Source organism: Ornithorhynchus anatinus, chromosome 16 (assembly GCF_004115215.2).
Source record: "Ornithorhynchus anatinus isolate Pmale09 chromosome 16, mOrnAna1.pri.v4, whole genome shotgun sequence".
Lineage (NCBI taxonomy): Eukaryota > Metazoa > Chordata > Mammalia > Monotremata > Ornithorhynchidae > Ornithorhynchus > Ornithorhynchus anatinus.
Window position 1 is genome coordinate 2,730,523 of NC_041743.1, and position 20,048 is coordinate 2,750,570.

The 20,048-nt window shown below is 54.9% G+C and overlaps 1 protein-coding gene across 2 annotated transcripts in view; it reads left to right on the forward strand.

Annotated features, from left to right (window-relative positions):
• Positions 1–20,048, forward strand: part of PBX1 (PBX homeobox 1) — a 133,307-nt gene that overhangs the window by 97,355 nt on the left and 15,904 nt on the right. For both annotated transcript variants that reach the window (XM_029080494.2, XM_029080495.2), the window contains exons 3-6: positions 8,928–9,172; positions 10,067–10,257; positions 11,500–11,635; positions 14,964–15,123. In XM_029080494.2, coding sequence (XP_028936327.1) covers positions 8,928–9,172; positions 10,067–10,257; positions 11,500–11,635; positions 14,964–15,123 — 732 coding nt within the window. The remainder of the gene's footprint in view (positions 1–8,927; positions 9,173–10,066; positions 10,258–11,499; positions 11,636–14,963; positions 15,124–20,048) is intronic.

A 20,048-nucleotide genomic window follows, 5' to 3' on the forward strand; every position in this document is an offset into this window, starting at 1 on the left:
CCTTACAGAACGTCCAGCCCGTTCTGTGCAGAACGCTGTACCGAGCGGCTGGGAGAGTCCGGTGGAGTTGCCCTGCTCAAGGAGCAGGGCAGGGCGGAGCACTGGACGAGACCTTGAGGGAGTCCAGTAGAGTCAATCGACACGATCCCTTATCGTTATTATTGTTACGGCTCCCGGTTCTTAATGTTGGTATTTGTTGGTATTTGTTAAGCGCTTACTATGTGCCGAGCACTGTTCTAAGCGCTGGGGTAGACATAGGGGAATCGGGTTGTCCCCCGTGGGGCTCACAGTCTTAATCCCCATTTTACAGATGAGGGAACCGAGGCACGGAGAAGTGAAGTGACTCGCCCACGGTCACACAGCCGACGAGTGGCAGAGCTGGGATTCGAACTCATGAGCCCTGACTCCAAAGCCCGGGCTCTTTCCACTGAGCCACACTGCTTCTCCAAGCACTTCTTCTTAGTAAGCACTCTACGAATACCACAGTCATTATTATTTATGGAGCGCCGACTGTAAGCCCGGTGTGGGCAGGGATGGGCTCTCCTTACTGCCGAATTGTACTTTCCAAGCGCTCAGTACAGCGCTCTGCGCACAGTAAGCGCTCAGTAAATACGATTGAACGAACGAATGGAGAGCACCGTACCAAACCCCCTTTCCCCTCGGAGCGGGGCCCGGCCTTCCCTCCACGCGAGGATCGGGACCCGTTTCCCCGAAAATAACGTTTTGTTGGGCGGATCCATCCACCGGGGTAAAAAAACCCCAAACTTTCCTCCCCGCACCCCGTCCGCCGGGACATACTCGGTTCTCTGCAAATCCCCCCGTCATTAAGATGCGAAGCCGCTCCGAGACGTTTGAATATTTCATTCTCGCGGGTGCTTCCTACACTCGGCGTTACAGATGGCAGCGGCTCCCGTCTTCTGGACCCGTTTCAATTATAAATGAAAGTGGGGGAGCTGAGATGGGTCTTTTTGTCTCCGCTTAGTTGGAATAACACAATCAAGGCTGATGGGGACGGAGTCCTCCTCCTGCTTCCCTCTCGCCTCGGACGCTTCCCAATTAGATTCCTCCACCGAGGGGCCCTGGACCGACGGTCGTCGTCTGAAACCAAATTTGGAATTATTTCTTGCCCGTGCAAACGTCCCCTCCCGCCGAGTTGGACCGGGGTCTCGTTTGAAAAATGCAAACTCCCTCCCTCTCTCCTTTCTCTTTCTTCTCTTTCTCTCCTTCGTTTGTTTTTTCTCCTCTTCTCTTTAATCTCTTTCCCCGCTCTCTTCTATTTCTTCTCTCGTCTTTTTCATTCATTCACTCGGTTGTATTTATTGAGCATTTACTGTGTGCAGAGCACTGTACTTCGCTCTTGAGAGAGAGTAGAATATAACAATGAGCAGACACATTCCCTGCCCACAACGAGCTTAGTCTAGAGGGGCAAAATGCTCTCTCTTTTCCTCTCTCTCCCTCTATCTTCTCTCTTTTCTCTCCTTTGCTCTCCTCCTTTTTCCCTCTTTCTCCCCTTCTCATCTATTTCTGTCCACCTTCTATTTCTTTTTCTTTTGCACTCTCTCCTTTCCCTCTTTCCCCTGTCTCATCTGTTTCTCTCCCTTTCTCTGTCTTCTCTCTTCCTCTCACTCTCTTCTCTCTTTCCCCTCATCTATTTCTCTCCCTTTCTCGCCTGCCTTCTCTTTCTCTTTTTCTCCTCTCCCTTTACCCCTCTCTCTTTTTTTTTTGCTTTCCCTCCCCTTTCCCTCCTCTTTCCCTTTCCCCCTTTCTCTCCCCTTTGTCATGTATTCCATATCTTTTTTTCTTTGGCTCTCTCCTCTTTCCTTCTTTCTCCCCCCCTCATTTCTCCCCCACTTTATCTTCTCTCTTCTTTCTTTTTCCTCCTTTCTTTTTCTTTTGCTATCTCCTCTTTCCCCTCTCTCACTTCTCTCCGTCTGTCTTCTTTTTCCTCTCTTTTTTTTTTGCTTTCCTCTTTCTCCCCCTCTCTCATCTGTTTTTCTTCCTCTTTATTTTCTCTTTCCTCCTTTCTTTTTCTTTTGCTCTTTCCCCCTCTTTCATTTTTCTCCCTCTATCTTCTCTTTCCTCTCCTTTTTCTTTTGCTATCCTCTTTTCCTCATTCTCCCCTCTCATCTTTTTCTCTCCCTATCTTCCCTCCTCTTTTTCTTTTGCTCTCTCCTCCTCTTTGCCTTTCTTTTCTTTCCCCTTTTCTTATCTATTTCTCTCCTTTCTTGTCTTTCCTCTTTCTCCTCTTTTTTCTTTTGCTGTCTCTTTCCTTCTCCTCATCTATTTCTCTCTCATCTTCTCTTCCTCCTCTGCCTTTACTCTCTCCCTCTCCTTTTCTCCTGTCTTTATCTCTCCCTCTTTTTCTTCCATCTATCTTCTCTCTCTCCCTCTCCCTCTCTTTCCCCTCTCTTTCTTCTCCCTTTCTCTTTCTTCCTCCCTTATTTTGTCCCATTTCTTCTCTCTTTCTCCCTCTCTTTCTCCCTTCTGTTTCCTCTCTCTCTCATTTTGTCCTCTTTTCTCGCATCCTCTCTCTGCCCCCATTTCCTTTTTCTCTTTCCATGTCTCTTTCTGTCTCTCTTTTTTTCCTTTTCACTTCCCTTTCAGCAACACCGTGATTGATTCAGGCGGTTTAAATGAAACCGCTTCCTCTGCTCCTTACCCTTAAAAGCTGCCAGTTGCCAACTCCAGACGCTCCTCAACGAGAATCCTTCAGGAATCGGATTTTTGTGTCGGACCCTCGCTCAGCGCAGAGTCTGTACATGGGCTGCTCTGACCCCCAGCTCTCCCCCGCACGCTCGGTTTGAGGGGTTTTCACCCGCAGATCGGACCCTCTTAGGGTCACCCTCTCCCCACCCCCCAAAGATGGCACGATATGGGGTTGAACGAGCCCTGGGCAAATGCAACTGGGGGGCCTTTTGACCTGTGGGAGGGGATGGGGAAGTTGTTGGCAGGGCGGTGGCCGGTGGGGGAAGAAGGATAATAATAATTGTGGTATTTGTTGAGCCCTTAAACTGTGCTAAGCGCTGGGCTAGGTACAAGGTAATCGTGTTGGACACGGTCCCTGCCCCACGTGGGGCTCACACTCTTCATCCCCATTTTTTACAGATGAGGTAACTGAGGCCCGGAGACGCGAAGCATCCTGCCCAAAGGTCACACAGCAGACAAGTGACGGAGCCGGGATTAGAACCCAGGTCCTTCTGACTCCCGGGCCCGGGCTCTACCCACTAGGCCACGCCGAAGGGTCTGTGGGATCCATCACATGTGCTGGGCCCCTCCCTGTCTTGGGGCTCCTGGTCTAAGGGGGAGGAAGAACGGGGATTAAATCCCCATCTTCCAGCTGGGGAAACAGAGGCATGAGGCAGCGAAGCGACTTGCCCCTCAGCAGGCGAGTGGCGGAGCCGGGATTAGAACCCAGGTCCCCTGACTCCCAGGCCCCGGGCTCTTTCCACTGGGCCCACGCCGCCCTCGACGAGACGGGCGGGCCCTCCATCCCGGGAGCCGCTGATACCGGCGAGATCTTCAGATAGTTAATTATTTGGTTCCGCTCTCAGCTGAGCCTCACACCTTCCCGGAAGCATGAAAATAGAGTTTCCATTCCCTCCTGGTTTGGTGCTTTTCAATTTGGTAAACATTGATTGGTTTTTCACGGGGCGTTTGAAATGCAGCTGAGGAGGAGCAGGAGGAGAAGGAGGGTCCCCGGGCTTCGGCGGGGGGAGTGGGAGGGGGTGGGTTCTAGGACCGGAGAGGGGAAGATCCCACCCTCACCCCCACCCACCCACTCAAACCCCGGCCCCAAGCCCGTGGACCGAAAAACCGGCCCCGGACAGAACGGTCGGCCCGGCCCGGGAGTCACGGGACCTGGGTTCTAAATCCGGCTCCTCCACTTGCCTGCTGTGGGACCTTGGGCGAGCCGCTCCGTGTCTCACTTTCCCCCTCTGGGAAATGGGGGTTCAATCCCTGTTCTCCCTCCAGCCACGTGGGACAGGGATCGTGTGGGATCTGTCGATCTTATGTCTGCCCCAGTGCTTAGTACAGTGCTTGGCACATTTAAGAAATAATTATCTTCTCTGTTCCTCCGTTACTTCATCAGTGAAATGGGGACTCAATCGCCGTTCTTCCTCCGGCTTAAGACTGTGAGTCCCGTGTGGGACGGGGATCGTGTCGGACCCGACGATCTTGTCTCTGCCCCAGTGCTTAGTACAGTGCTTGGCACATAGTAAGCGCTCGGGAGTTATTATCTTCTCTGTGCCTCAGTTACCTCATCTGTGAAATGGGGATTGAGACTATGAGCCCCCCTTGCGTCCAACCCAATTTGCTCGTATCCACCCCGGCGCTTAGTGCGGTGCCCGGCACATATTAACCGCTTAGCAAATACCATGATTGTTGTTAATAATCATTACCGTTATTAACGATAATTATTACCGTATCATTGACGTCTCTGTGCCTCAATCTCCTGTCTGTAAAATGGGGATTCAATACCTGTCAGCTCGTCTCTCAACCGCAAGGTCGTTGTGGGCAGGGAATGTGTCTGTTTATTCTTATGCTCTCCTCTCCCAAGCGCTCAGTAGAGTGCGGCGCACACAGTGGGTGCTCAATAAATACGATCGAATGAATAAGCGAATGTTCTCCCTCCTTTTTAGACAACACTCAGTACAGTGCTCTACACCCAGTTTGCGCTTAATAAAGCTACGACCAGCTCCACGGGGACCCGATTGTCTTGCGTCCACCCCAGCGCTTAACGCAGTCGGTCAGTGATATTTATTGAGCGCCTACTGCTTACGGAGCACTGTACTAAGCAAGCAGGCACTCGATAAGCGCCACGGTTACCATTCCCCGTGAGTTCACCTCACCCCCTACGCCTCCCCGGTTGAGAAGTCCCTCTGTGAACCGCCATTCTGAGAAAAAGTAGATAGCAGGATGTTTCCCCCTCTAAACCGCAAGCTCCCCGTGGGCAGAGATTGCCTACCGTTGTTTGTTTTACTGGTATTTATCAAGTACTTACCCTGTACTAAGCGCTGGGATGGACACAGGTTCGGACCCAGTTCGAGCCCCACGCTGGGGCTCACGGTCTTAAGCCCCGTTTCGAAGATGAGGGAACCGAGGCCCAGAGAAGCGACGTGCCCGAGGTCACGCAGCAGACAGGTGGCAGAGCCGGGATTAGAACCCAGGTCCTCTGACTCCCAGGCTCGGGGGGTCTTCCCGTTAGGCCGCGCTGCCAGTTGCCTGCCGGGTGACCTCGGGGAGGTCATCCGACTTGTCGGCTCCTCGGTTTCCTCACCTGTGAAATGGGGATAAAATACCCGTCCCCTTGAGACTGAGACCCCCGTGTGGGACAGGGACTGTGTCTGGCTGCGTCCACTCCAGAGCTTGGCACGGTGCTCGGCCTAGACCGAGCACTTAACGAAGGCCTCCGTCGTTATTATGAAGTATCTGTTCTCGCGGTTAAGGGTGCCCACAGAGACCGTCGGGTGGGTTTCGCTTTCTCAGAGATCATCTCGTTTCAAAGCCACAGTGGCTGGGAAACCGTCCTCCTCGCCTTCCCCCAACCAACCGGCCTCGGGCTTGGTTTGCAGCTTGTGGCCTGCCTTTATCCCAGAGATGAGAAGAGAGAGAGAGAGAGAGAGAGATAGGAGAGAGAAGGGGAGAGATGGGAGAGTCAGGAGAGAGAAGGAGAGAGCGAGAGAGATAGGAGAGAGAGAAGGAGAGAGAAGGGAAGGGGAAAGGAAAGTAGCATGGCTTGAGAGTCAGAGGTCATGGGTTCTAATCCCAGCTCCGCCATTTATCTCCCGTTTGACCTTGAGCAAGTCACTTCACTTCTCCGTGCCTCAGTTACCTCACCTGTCAAATGGGGCTTGACTCTGAGCCCCATGTGGGACAGGGACCGTGTTCAGTCTGATTATCCTTGTATCCACCCCAGTGCTTAGTACAGTGCCGTGCAATAGTAAGTGCTTAACAAATACCATAGAAGTGAAAAATAAGAAAGAAGGGGAGAATGAAGGGTAAACAGAGAGAGAAAGCAAGAGAGAGGGAAAGAGAAAGGGAAAGATGGGAAGAAAAGGGAGGGCAAGAGAGGGAAGGAGAGAGAAAGATGAAGAGAAGGGATGAGAGCAAGAGAGAGGGAAGGAGAAAGGGAAAGGTGGGAAGAAAAGGAGAGAGAGAGAGAGAGATGAAGAGAAGGGATGAGAGCAAGAGAGAGAGAAAAACAGAGGGAGAGAGAAGGAGAGAGACAAGAAGGGAAGGGAGGGAGAGACAGGAAGAGAAGGGAGGGAGAGCAAGAGAGAAAGAAGGGACAGGAGACAGGGAGAGAGAAAGGGAGAAAGAAAGAGAAGGGAGGGCAAGAGAGGGAAGGAGAGAGACATGAAGAGAAGGGATGAGAGCGAGAGGGAGAGAGAAAAAGACAGAAGGAGAGAAGGGAAGGAGAAAGAGACAAGAAGAGGAAATACAGGAAGAGAAGAGAGGGAGAGCAAGCGAGAGGAAGCGGGAAACAGGAGACAGGGAGAAAGAAAGAAGGGAGGGCAAGAGAGGGAAGGAGAGACATGAAGAGAGGGGATAAGAGCAAGAGGGAGAGAGAGATAGGGACAGAGAAAGAGAGACAGGAAGAGGAGAGAAGGAGAGCAAGAGGGAGGAAGAGGGAACAGGAGACGGAGAGAGAAAGGGAGAAAGAAAGACAGAGAAGGGAGGGCTAGAGAGGGAAGAAGAGAGACATGGAGAGAAGGGATAAGAGCAAGAGGGTGAGGGAGACAGAGGAAGAGAGAAAGAGAGACAGGAAGAGAAGGGAGATGGAGGGAAAAAGACAGGAAGAGAAGGGAGGGAGAGCAAGAGAGGAAGAGGGGGCTGGAGAGGAGAAAGACAAGAGAAGGGATGAGAGCAGGAGAGAGAGAGGGAGAGAGACAGACAGACAGGATGAGGAGAGCCGAAAGAGAGGGGAAGGAGAATAAGAGAGGAAGGGGGGCAGGAGACAGGGAGAAAGGGAGAAAGACCGGAAAAGAAGGGAGAGAGAGAAGGAGGAGGAAAAGGGAGGGGGAGAGAGAGAAAGTCCATCTGAAAATCGGAGCCTTAATCGCTCCCATCTGGTAAAGCCCAGCTTCCCCCTCTGCCTGACAGGGAAGCTGCCACAGACGCTAAAAGCTTCCCATTATCTTCGATAAGTTGCAATCATGGACTTGAAATCGAGTTGGGCTTTTAAAGCGTCCCCCCGCAAACCCGGCTCGGGCTGGTCCTCGAACCCCATCGTCCCGGTTGGCGGGCGGTTCCGAGCAGTCAATCTATCAGTCGGCGGCATTTATCGAGCGCTTACTGTGGGCAGAGCGCCGTACTAAGCGCTTGGGAGAGGACAGGGAAGCAGAATTGGTAGACACGTTCCCCGTCCAGACCTGTCGGCCCCGGCTGGTTCAAGACCCCAGCCGACCTCGGGGTGGGGGGCCGGGGCAACCAGGGCCCGGAGCTCAGGGAGGGTCAGGAGTCTCCCGGCTCCTCGTCCGCACTGTGACCTAGGCAGGTCCCTTGACTTCTCTGGGCCTCACTCTCCTCATCTGTAAGACGGATCAATCACCTGCATTTATTGAGCGCGTACTGTGTGCCGGGCACCGTAATAGTAATGATTCCGGCATTTGTTAGGCACTGTTCTAAGAGCTGGGATAGATACAAGGTAATCGGGTTGTCCCACGTGGGGCTCACAGTCTTTATCCCCATTTTACCGATGAGGTACATGAGGCATAGAGAAGTCAAGTGGCTTGCCCGAGGTCACACAGCAGACAAGGGGCAGAGCCGGGATTAGAACCCACGACCTCTGACTCCCAACCCCGTGCTCTTGCCACTAGGCCACCCTGCTCCTCTAACAAGCGCCGAGGTAGATACGAGGTAATGGGGTTGGACGCGGTCCATGTCCCACGTGGGGCCCACGGTCTTAATCCCCGTTTTACAGATGAGGTATCGGAGACCCAGAGAAGTCAAGTGGGTTGCCCAGGGTCACACAGCAGACAGGTGGTGGAGCTAGGATTAGAACCTTCTGACTCCCAGGCCTGGACTCTATCCACTGGACCACACTGCTTCGTCCCGGTTGCCGCACTGGGACGTGGACTGTGTCCAACCTGATTATATCTACCCCAGCGCCTCGCGCAGTACTTGGCACGAAGTAAGCGCTTAACAAATACCATTAAAAAAACCCACAGAAACGGCGTATCCTTGGGGTAAACCCGTGCCCACCGGACATGTCCTCTGAGGTAAACTGCCCGCCCCCAACCCCGGAAACGTCCCTTGACGTAAACCCGTGCCTCCCCGCACCCTCCGGACACGTCCCCTGAGGTGAGCTGCCTGTCTCTGTGGAGAACGTCCCTCAGTGTCTCTGTGGAGAATGACCTACGTTATCTCTGTGGAGAATGCCCCGTCATATCTCTGTGGAGAGCAGTCCCCTGTGTCTCCGTGGGGATTGACCCACCATATCTCTGCAGAGAACAATCAGCTGTGTCTCTTCGGAGCATGACGCCCTCCCTCCCCCGTGTCTCTGTGGAGAATATCTTGCCGCGTCTCTGTGGAGAACAACCTCCCGTGTCTCTTCAGAGAATGACCCGCCGTGTCTCTGCAGAGAGAGTCTCCGTTTCGTTGTCGGTCTCCCCCTTCTAGACTGTGAGCCCGTCGCTGGGTAGGGATCGTCTCTCTCCGTTACCGAATCGTACTTTCCAAGCGCTTAGAACAGTGCTGTGCACACCGTAAGCGCTCACTAAGTACGATTGAACGAATGCATGACTCCCCATGTCTCTGCAGAGAACAGTCAGTCGTGTCTCTGCGGAGAATGACCCTCCCCGATCTCTCTGCCGGGATTGACCCCCTCTGTCTCTCCGGGGATCACGGCTCGGCGTCTCTGCGGGGAACCCCTCTCGGCGTCCTCGGCGCCTGACCCTCGACTCGTGTCCGTGTCCCGCCCGCAGTTCTGAGCATCCGGGGGGCTCAGGAGGAGGAGCCGACGGACCCTCAGCTGATGCGGCTGGACAACATGCTGCTGGCCGAGGGCGTGGCGGGGCCGGAGAAGGGCGGAGGGTCGGCGGCCGCGGCGGCCGCGGCGGCCGCGTCCGGAGGGGCCGGCTCCGACAACTCCGTGGAGCACTCCGACTACCGGGCCAAGCTGTCCCAGATCCGGCAGATCTACCACACCGAGCTGGAGAAATACGAACAGGTGACCGGGGGGGACGGAAGGGCCGGCGGGGGACCTCCCCCATTCCTGTTACCCCCCGCGCGGCTGCTCTGGGCGGGTGAAGCGCCGTCCTGACAATAACGATGTTGGTATTTGTTAAGCGCTTACTCTGTGCCGAGCACTGTTCCGAGCGCTGGGGGAGGTCCGAGGTCACCAGGTCGTCCCACGTGGGGCTCACGGTCTTCATCCCCATTTGAAAGATGAGGCAACTGAGGCCCAGAGAAGTTAAGTGACTGGCCTAAAGTGACAAAGTGGTGGGCCCGGGATTAGAACCCACAACCTCGGACTCCCAAGCCCGGGCTCCTGCCACTGAGCCACGCTACTCTGTACTGGTCGCCTACTATTTTCAAAGCACCGTACTGGACACCTTACTGTGTGCAAATCCGATCAGCCCCAGAGGGCAGCGGGCGTGCCAGCAGGGGTATTTAATGAGCACGTACCCTGTGCAGAGCACTGTACTGACCGCTTGGGAGAGGATGACAGAACAGAGTTGGGGGACACATTCTGTGCCCAAAGGGGCCTGAGAGCCGTAGGGGGAGTCAGACGTTAAATCACGAATGTGGACAAAAGTGTCGTGCAGAGCGCTGTACTGGGCACCTGCTATGCACGGTATTGGGAACTTACTATGTTCAGAGAGCACTGTGCTGGACACCTACTATGTTCAGAGCACGGTACCGGGCCCTCCTGTGTGCGGAAAGCACTGTACTGGACCCCTACTATGTTGACTGGGCACCTGCTATGATCAGAGCACCATACTGGGCCCTACTATTTTCGGAACACAGTTTCAGATCCCTACTATGTTCAGAGAGCCCTGTACCGGACCCCTAGTGTGTTCAGAGAGCACCTGCCCCTCCTCCCTCCCCTCCCCTCGCCCAGGCATGCAACGAGTTCACGACGCACGTGATGAACCTGCTGCGGGAGCAGAGCCGGACGCGGCCCATCTCCCCGAAGGAGATCGAGCGCATGGTCAGCATCATCCACCGCAAGTTCAGCTCCATCCAGATGCAGCTCAAACAGAGCACGTGCGAGGCCGTCATGATCCTGCGCTCACGCTTCCTGGACGCCAGGTCAGGACCCCCGGGGACCCCAGGACCACAGGGCCGCGGGAGGGGACGGCCCGGGGGGGACGGTGGGGGGTTTTGGACGCGGGCCTCGGCCTCCCCGGGGCGGGGGGACTCCGCCCGGGCCCTGGGCCGTGACGCCGCCGGCCGTGGAGGACTCCGGCTAATAAACAGCATCGCTCGCGCCGTCATCCGGCCCCAACCCGGCCACGGTCGTCGTCGGAACAGTAGCCGCCGGCGGGGCCGTCCTAGAGTGGGGTAGCGCTAGTTGTAGTCAGGGTGATAGCAGGAGTCAGAGAGGTAGTAATAATAATAACAATAATAATGGTATTTGTTAAGCGCTTACTTGGAGCCAAGCACCGTTCTAAGCGCTGGGGGAGATACAGGGTCATCACGTGGGGCTCCCAGTCTTCATCCCCATTTGACAGATGAGGGAACTGAGGCCCAGAGAAACCAAGTGACTTGCCCGAGGTCACGCAGCGGACAAGCGGCGGAGCCGGGAATAGAACCCCGCGACCTCTGACTCCGAAGCCCGGGCTCTCTCCGCTGAGCCACGCTGCTTCTCTCTGGGGTAGTGCTAGTCTCCCCATATTCCCTCCCAAGCGCTTTGTACAATGCTGTGGACATAGAAAGCATTCAGTAAATACCTTGGATGGATTGTGTCAAGCGGTGGATTCCCCCTCACCCCATTCCTTAACGAAACGGGGTCTCCGAGGGCACCCGGCCCTCCTTCCCCCCATCCCCAACCCTCAGGAAATCCACTGGGGGCTTCAGATCTTCTGCCCGAATTCACCTTCAGGGAAGCAGCGTGGCCTGAGGGGGGAAAACAGACTTGGAGATCCCCATTTTATAGTTGAAGTTACTTAGCCCCAGAGAGGTGAAGCCGACTGCCCGAGGTCACACAGTAGACGAGCGGCGGAGCCGGGATAAGAACCCAGGTCCCTCCGACTCCCGGGCCCGGGCTTCGTCCACCAGGCCGGGCCGCTGGGCTGTAGTCCGGACTCTGGCGGTGGGGTGGGGGCGGGAGGGGGTCCCCCTTTCTGCGAAGGGCTCGTCCGTGGGGACGCTGGAACCCGGGGCCGGGGATCGAGCCGGGATCGACTGGGGATCTCCCGGCCCCGCGGTCCCAGAACCCTCCGGGGCTGGTTCCGTGTCCCCGCCGGCCTCCGCCACTCATCGGCTGCGGGCGTGTGTGTCTTTCTGTGTGCGTCTGTGTGTGTCCGTGCCTTGTCGTTTGCCTTCTGGCAGGAGGAAGAGACGGAACTTCAACAAACAGGCCACGGAAATCCTCAACGAATATTTCTATTCCCACCTCAGCAACCCTTACCCCAGCGAGGAAGCCAAAGAGGAGCTGGCTAAGAAATGTGGCATCACGGTCTCCCAGGTAAGGGGGGTGACCGGAAGCAGGCCCCGGCGGTCAGCGGTACCGACGGAGCACCGACTGTACGCGGAGCACTGGACCGAGCGTTCGGGAGAGGACGGGGGAGTTTGTAGATCTCCGCAGCGTGACCTCCCGCTAGCCTGTGAGCTCGTTGCGGGCAGGGAATGTGTCCGACCAGAGAAGCGACGTGGCCTAGTGGGTAGAGCCCGGGCCGGGGAGTCTGAGGGACCTGTGTTCTAATCCCGGCTCCGCCACTGGTCGGCTTTGGGACCTTGGGCGAGCCACTTGGCTTCTCCGGGCCTCAGTTCCCTCATCTGGAAAACGGAGATGAAGGCTGTGAGCCCTAACTGGGACAGGGATCGTGTCCAACCCGATTACCTTGTATCTACCTCAGCGCGAAGAGTACAGTGCCTGGTGCATAGTAAGTACTTAATAAGTACCGTTATTGTTATTATTATCGTTCTCATTCTTATAACGTGCTCTCCCAAGGGTTTAGTACAGTGCTCCGCCCATAGTAAGCCCTCAGTCGGTACGATCGACACGATCCCTGCCGTCGAGGAGCTTATAGTCTGCCGTGTGCGGAGCACTGTCCCGCACTCGGAAGAGCACAGTAGAGTGCTCAGGGCGCTTACAGTCTACTGAGCGCGGAGCGCTAGAGCGAGCGCTCGAGAGAGCACGGTAAGAGTCGGTAGACGTGATCCCTGCCCTTCACTATCATGCAGTCTACTGGGAACAGAGCACTGTACTGGACACCTACTGGGTACAGAGCACCGCACTAAGCGCCGAGAAGAGGGCTGCCTCTGGGGAAGAGCGGCGGTCGTGGATTAGGCAAGGAATAAAAGATTCACCCGAGGGGGCAGAAAATACTTCTCAGTGTGAATCGGTTGGAACAGCTTTGCTCTTCAGTTTCAAAGATTGATGGTTTCGGGTTTTATAAAATTGCTCATGGCGACATATATTCGGTATAGAGATGCGCCTATACACGTGTGCAGCGTATAGTATAAATGGACTTGGAAGGCAGAATCCGGCATAAAGTAAAAATGAATCAGTCGTATTTATCGAGAGCTTGCCGTGTGCAGAGCACCGCAAAAAGTGCTCGGGAGTCGGTAGACATGTCTCCTGCCAACAGTGAGCTCACGGTCTAGAAGATAAACGTACAGTCTAAAAAGTGGTATGACGATGGTCTTTGTTAAGCGCTCACTGTGTGCCAAGCACTGGTCTAAGCACGGGGGTAGATAGGAGGTCATCAGGTTGTCCCACGTGCCGCTCACAGTCTTCATCCCCATTGGACAGATGAGGTAACTGAGGCACGGAGAAGCGCAGCGTCTTGCCCAGGGTCACACAGCAGGCAAGCGGCGGAGCCGGGATTAGGACCCACGTCCTCTGACTCCCAAGCCCGGGCTCTTGCCACTAGGCCTCGTTAATAGTACTCTGGACTGTAAGCCCGTCGTGGACGGGGAACGTTTCGGCTAACTCTGTTGTATTCTCTCCCAAGCGCTTTGTACAGTGCTCTGCACATAGTAAGCACTTAATAAATACCGTTGATTGATCGATTGATTGAAAGTATAAAGTGGTGATCCCCCCCTCCCCCCGCTACCCATTTCCTTAACAAAATGGGGTCTACGGGTATATTTAGCCCTATTTCTTCCCCCCGCCTCCCGGCCTTCAGGAAAGCCAGTGGGGGCTTCGGGGTTTCTGCCTGAATTCAACTTCAGGGAAGCCTAGCGGGTAGAGCCCGGGCCTGGGAGTCAGAAGGACCTGGGTTCTAATCCCGGCCCCGTCGTTCGTCAGCTGGGCGACCTTGGGCCGATCTCGTCACTTCTCTGTGGCCTCAGTTCGCCCGTCTGCAGAAAGGGGAGTCGAGCCCCGTTCTCCCTCCTGCTCAGACGGTGGGCCCCGAGTGGGACCTGACGATCTCCTGTCCGCCCCGGCGCTTGGCATGTAGATAGCGCTTAACAAATATCATTCTTTCTATTCCGGGGGAAGCTTTCGGTCCACATTGTGAGCCAGCACAACTTCAGTTAATTGTGAATTGCCCCAACCCCCAGAGGGGAAGGAGGAGATTGGCCGGCCGGGGGGGAACGACAGAAAGGGGTCTTTTTCCCCAAGGTGGTTCAGATCCCTAAAGCAGACAGAGAAGGAGGCAGAGATGTACAGCCTCCGTGAAGGTAAGACTAAGCTCAGTGTACGCACGCACACAGCGTACCCTGAAACACACACTAGCGAAGACCCAAAAATAGACGCATTCGCAAAGATGTCCGAATAGAAATCTAAAATGTGTGCCGATTTGTCCTGATTTTTGTGGGTTTTGTTGTTTTAATCACCGAAGGCTCTAAACCTTGAAGAATCTAAGTCCCCTTTCCCAGTGATTCCATATGACTCCTATAGTAATTAACTTAACCAGGGCCCTTGCAGAAAGATTTCTAGGAACGAAACTGGGATTTATGAGGCTTCCCGACTCTTCTGGAAGTCCACCGCTTCTCTAACCAAATGGCTTCGATGTACCTCTCTGTGTTTGTCTCTCTCCCTCTTCCTCCGTCTTTTTTTCTCTCTCTTTCTCTCGGTCAAAGGAGCGTATTTGAAATCAGCCAACCCGTAGAGAGAAGCAGCGTAGCCTACTGGAAAGAGCACGGGCCTGGCCGGAGACCTGGGTTCTGATCCTGGCTCCCACCTATTTATTAAATGGTATTTGTTAAGCGCTTACGTGTGCCAGGCACTGTAGTAAGCACTGGAATAGGCAGGAGATAGGTTGGATACGGTCCGTGTCCCACGTGGGGCTCACAGTCTTAATTCCGATTTTTCCGACGACGGCACTGAGGCCCAGACAAGCGAAGCGCCTCGCCGATGGTCGCACGTCAGACGGGGGGCGGAAGACGGGATTAGAACCCAGGTCCTCCGACTCCCAGGCTCCCGCTCTGTCCGCTAGGCCACGTTGCGTCTCGCTCCTTCCCTTGCCCGATGTGCAGTTGTGGGCGAGTCGCTTCTCTGGGCCTCAATTTACTTATCTGGAAAATGGGGGTTACCTACCTCTCCCTTCCCGCTAAGACTGTGAGCCCCTGTGTGGGACGGGGATCGGATCCAATCCGATTATCCTGTATCGTCCCCAAATTTCGGCCCACGTACCAAACGTGATTTTAGCGGGAGGTGGCCCAGACCCAAGACCCAAGGAGACAGACGGAAATGTCGGACTGTCTGGTCTCCATTTCAGTCTTTGGAAGCCAAGTTCCCCTTTCAGCTTGGGCTCCGGTCCTTTGTCCTTCCTTACCCTCTGCCCAAATCGTGCTCCAGGTGAGCGGTTAACTTTCTCTGTCTTCTCTCCGACTCGCCCTAGGTATCAAACTGGTTTGGGAATAAGCGAATCCGGTACAAGAAGAACATAGGTAAATTTCAAGAAGAAGCGAATATTTATGCTGCTAAAACGGCTGTCACAGCTACCAATGTGTCAGCTCATGGAAGCCAAGCCAACTCACCCTCAACTCCCAATTCAGCTGGTTAGTTTTTGTTTGTTTTTTTGGGTTCTCGTTCGTTTTTCGTTTGTTTTTTTTTTTCCTTCACTGGGGGATTTTTATTCTTTATTATTTTTATTTTATTTTACTTTCATCCTTCTGGGGGTTCTTTTTGTTCTTTTGTTTTTTTAAAAAAAAAAATTAGTCTTTTGGTTGGTCGATTTGCGTGTGTTTTCTTCTTTTCCTCTTCTTTTGCGTTGGATCCTTCCATATCTACAGTCCACGGGGCGGACGGGACCGGGATGGCGGGCGGCGGGGCCCCCCGGGATCCCTCGCTCCACGGAAGGACTTGCTCTCGCGCCCGATCGTTCGGTCTCGCCGGGCGGCCCCCGGGTCTTCCCTTCCCCTCCTCCCTCGGTGACGGGACTCAGCGGAGATGTGTTTCGGGCGGCCGTCGTGGGCGGCTTCAGCGCAGGGGGAGGCCGGACCAGGCCCTCCGAGGGGGGTTGGGGGGTCTCACTTTCCCGTCGCTCGCGTCCCGTCGGGGTGCCGGTCGACCCACCCCGCCGGGGGAGGACTTGTATTTTCTCTCTCCCGGCCGCTCCCGGTCGTTCGAACGGATCGGGGAGTTACTGTAGCCCATCGTCCCCGTGCTCTGGTTCTCCCGTGGTATCCGGGGGAGGGACCTTGTGTGGAATAAGTCGATCGCTCGACGGTATTTACTGAGCGCCTGTAAAGCGGGCAGAGAGCTGTGTTAAGCACTGGGAAGTGTACAGGCGAGGGGTAGGCATGATCTCTGTCTTCAAGGAGCTGGCAATCGCTCTATCGTGTTCAGGGAGTGAGCGCTTGGTGGAGTGTAGTAGAGTTAGTAGATACAAGCCCGGCCCGACCAGGGAGGGAGCCAGAAGGTCGTGGGTTCGAATCCCGGCTCCACCGCCCGCCTGCTGTGTGACCTCGGACGAGACACGCCACTGTCCTACGCCTCGGTTATCTCGTCTGGAAAATGGGGATCGAGACTGCGAGCTTCACGTAGGACAGGGACTGTGTCTGACCCGATTTGCTCGTATCCACCCCAGAGCTTAGAACAGTCCCTGGCGCCTGTAGTGAGCACTTAAGTACAAAATAACAATAATAATAATGATAAGGAGCTACTATGTGCAGAGTGCTGTACTGAGTACCTGGGAGAGTACGACAGAGTTAGTAGATACACTCCTTGCCCTCAAAGAGCTTAGAATCTACTGAGCACTGTACTGAGCACTTAGGAGAATACAGTGGAAGTGAGCAGACAAAATCCCTGCCCTCAGGGAGCTGGCAGTGTAGATGGGAGGGAGGAAGGCGCTGTTTCTACTTTGTTGGAAACACACTGACGGGAGCCCTGGAGAGGGGAATTAAGACCCTTCCCCAAGCCTGAGTTCACCCCCAAAGCGGACCCCCCGGCCCTCGACTCTGCCTCAGGCCTTCGCGGATGTCGTTGGCTTGTTTTAGCCCCAGCGGAGGAAACGGGGGACGGGGAGTGATTTCAGGAGGCTGCAGCCTCAGGGAGACGACCCCTCCACCCTTCGGGTGACCGTTGGGGCTCCCTCCTCCGAGGAGCCAGCCCTACGGTTGAAGGGATTCTTCCTCCGCGTCCTTTAAGCTCCCGGCGGCAGCAGTACTGAATTTCGGGGTTCGGGAGCCTGGTTGGGAAAAGGCCGTCTTCCGTCACGTCTGCGTTCAGCGTCAGGAAAACGAGGAGTCCCCTTCTGGCGGGAGACTCCCGCGAGTCAACTTTTCCTTAAACGCTATCGGTTAAGCCCTCGCCGTGTGCCAGGCACCGTCCTAGGCGCCGGGGTAGGTAGAGGCCAATCAGGTCGGACGCAGTCCCTGTCCCACCGGGGGCTCACCCTCTCAATCCCCATTTTACGGACGAGGGAACCGAGGCCCAGAGAGGCGAAGTGACTCGCCCGAGGCCCCACGGCAGACGAGTGGAGGAGCCGGGATTAGAACCCGGGTCCGTCTGAGTCTCAGGTCCGGGCTCTAGGCACCAGGCCGCGCCGCTTCTCATCTGTACGTCATGAGGCGAACCTCGGGCGGAACGAGCCGGTCCGATCCCGGCTTAACGACCGAAGGTTCCAGAAGAGAAGCGGCCGGTGTGGGGTAATTTCTGACCCTCAGGGGAAGCTTCTACTTGTCATCCAGGAGGGTTCGAAGGCCTTTTGGGGGTCCCTGGCCCTTACACCAGGTGCCTCGTGGCTGGAAGAGGAGACGGCGCGGCTATTGAGCACCCATCAGGTGCCGCCAATCAATCAGTGGTATTTATTGAGCGCTTACCGTGGGCAGAGCACCCTCCTAAGCGCTTGGGAGAGGGCAAGACAGCGGAGTCGGTGGACACACTCCCCGCCCACAGTGAGCAGACACTGTTGTGGGCGGGGAATGTGTCTGTTCATTGTCCTGGCGTCCTCTCCCAAGCGCCTAGCGCAGTGCTCTGCACACGGTAAGCGCTCAGTAAATACGGTCGACTGAATGGACGAACTCTGTTGTGTCGTACGCTCCCAAGCGCTCAGCGTTCTTGCAGAGAGTAAGCGTTCGATCAGTACCAGCGTTAGATTGACTGAGATGTTCTCTCCCCACAAAGAGCTTGGTCTCGGGGGTGTTTCGTTTAATTCATCGATCGATCGGTCGTATTCCCTGAGCCCTTTCTGTGCGCAGAGCACTGTGCTAAGCGCCTCGGAGAGCACAGTGTAACAAAAATTTACAGATAAACCTAGCTAGGGAGGACCACCCAGCCCACCGCCAAAACCCGCCCCCCGATAAATGCCGGGAGCAAAGGAAGTCTTCCGGTCAGAAACTCCAGAATCGATTAGGAGCCTCCTGGGTGTCGAATGCTGTGTTCATTCAGTTCATTCAGTCGTATTTATTGAGTACTGATTGCGTGCAGAGCGCTGTACTAGACGCTTGGAAAGTACCATTCGGCAACAGACAAGCCCCGCCCACAGCGGGCTCACAGTCATAGAAGGGGGGAGACAGCAAAACAAGTAAAAGGGCATCAGTAGCGTCAATAGAAATAAATAGAATTATAGATATATAAATACACATCAAAACAAGTTAACAGGCATTAATATATGGATCTGTACTTATATACGCAAGTGCCGTGAGGCGGGGAGCAAAGGGAGCGAGTCGGGGGGAGGGGAGGGAGAGCTGAGGAAAAGGGGGGCTTAGTCCGGGAAGGCCTCCTGGAGGAGGTGAGCCTTCAGTAGGACTTCGAAGGGGGGAAAGTGTGATCGTTCGGCAGATCTGAGGAGGGAGGGCCTTCCAGGCCAGGGGTAGGACGTGGGCCGGGGCCCGACGGCGGGACAGGCGGGAACGAGGCCCATTGAGAAGGTTAGCACCAGCGCTCGTACTGAGCGCCAACTCTCTGCAGAGCGTTGCACTGAGCACTCGGAACATCCGGATCCGGTCACGTGATTGGCTGGGCCGGTGTGGACTCCCAAGATTCCTTTTTTTTAAATGGTGTTTGTTAAGCTCTTATTATGTGCCGAACACCGTCGTAAGCACTGGGGTAGATAGAAGTTAATAAGGGTGGGCACGGTCCCTGCCCCGCACGGAGATCACGGCCTAAGTAGGAGGGAGACCTGAGGCAGGGAGAAGTGACTTGTCCAAGGTCACCCAGCAGACCGTGAACCGTTCTAAGCGCGGGAGTAGATACAGATTAATCGGGGCTGACGGTCCGTATCCCTCACGGGGCTCACAGTCAATCGATCAGTCGTACTTATTGAGCGCTTATCGGGTGCCGAGAACTGTACCTTTAAGCCCTCGGGAGAGGATGGTAGAAAAAGAAACAGACATATTCCCTGCCCGCAGCGACCTAACAGTCTAGAGGGGATAGAACCCACGTCCTCTGCACCCACTGCTTTCCTTGGAGCATCAAACCCCCAGCACATCTCCCCCCCGGGGTCGGCTCCAGGGTCGAGGTCCCGTCCCCGTCCCCGTCCCCCCCCCCCCCGTTTGGGGCGGGCAGGGCATCCCAGCTTCCGGATTCCGTGTTCCCGAGGGAGACGGAGCGAAGCCCCCCTTTCCGGAGGGGATCGGCGGGTCTTGAGGAAGGAAGAATACGGAGCCTACAACCCTCCTTCGGCCGGTTGAACGACCTCTAGAGTGACTTTGGGCAAGTCACTTCGCTTCCCTGGGCCTCAGTGACCTCATCTGTAAAATGGGGGTTAAGACTGTGAGCCCCGCGTGGGACAACCTGATAACCCAGCGCTTAGAACAGTGCTTGGCACATAGTAAGCTCTTAAATACCATTATGTTTATTATTTAGATAATGCATCTATCTCTTCATCCGTCTAGCTCTAGAGATAGAGCTGGAGACATAGATCCTCTGTATAACGCCGTCCGGGGTACTTACTGAGCACCCCTATAGTGCCGAGCCCTGTACTGAGCGCTTGGGAGAGTATAATACAGCCGAGTCGGTAGCCGCATTCCCCGCCCACAACATACTGAGTTTCTATATTTATAACAAAAATAATAATACTAATAATAATTGTGGCATTTGTTAAGCGCTTACTATGTGCCAGGCACTCTACTAAGCACTGGGGTGAATACAAGGAAACCGGGTTGGACACCGTCCCTGTCCCACATGGGGTTCACGGTCTCCATCCCCATTTGACAGACGAGGTCACTGAGGCCCGGAGAAGTGAAGTGACTTGCCCAAGGCGACAGAGCAGGGAAACGGCGGGGCCGGGATTAGAACCCGTGACCTTCCGACTCCCGGGCCTGTGCTCTATATGTGTACGTGTACAGACCGTAAACTTGCTTATGTTAATATATAATTATAATAATATATAATTACATTACAATAATATATAAAGGTGTATACACACAAACAGTATTAAATTGCATACTTGCCCCACCCTGATGTTTGAGAAGGAAATTAAAGTTTATTTTGTGCCACATAATTGTAAATAGAAATAACTGCCCTCTCCCTAATGTGA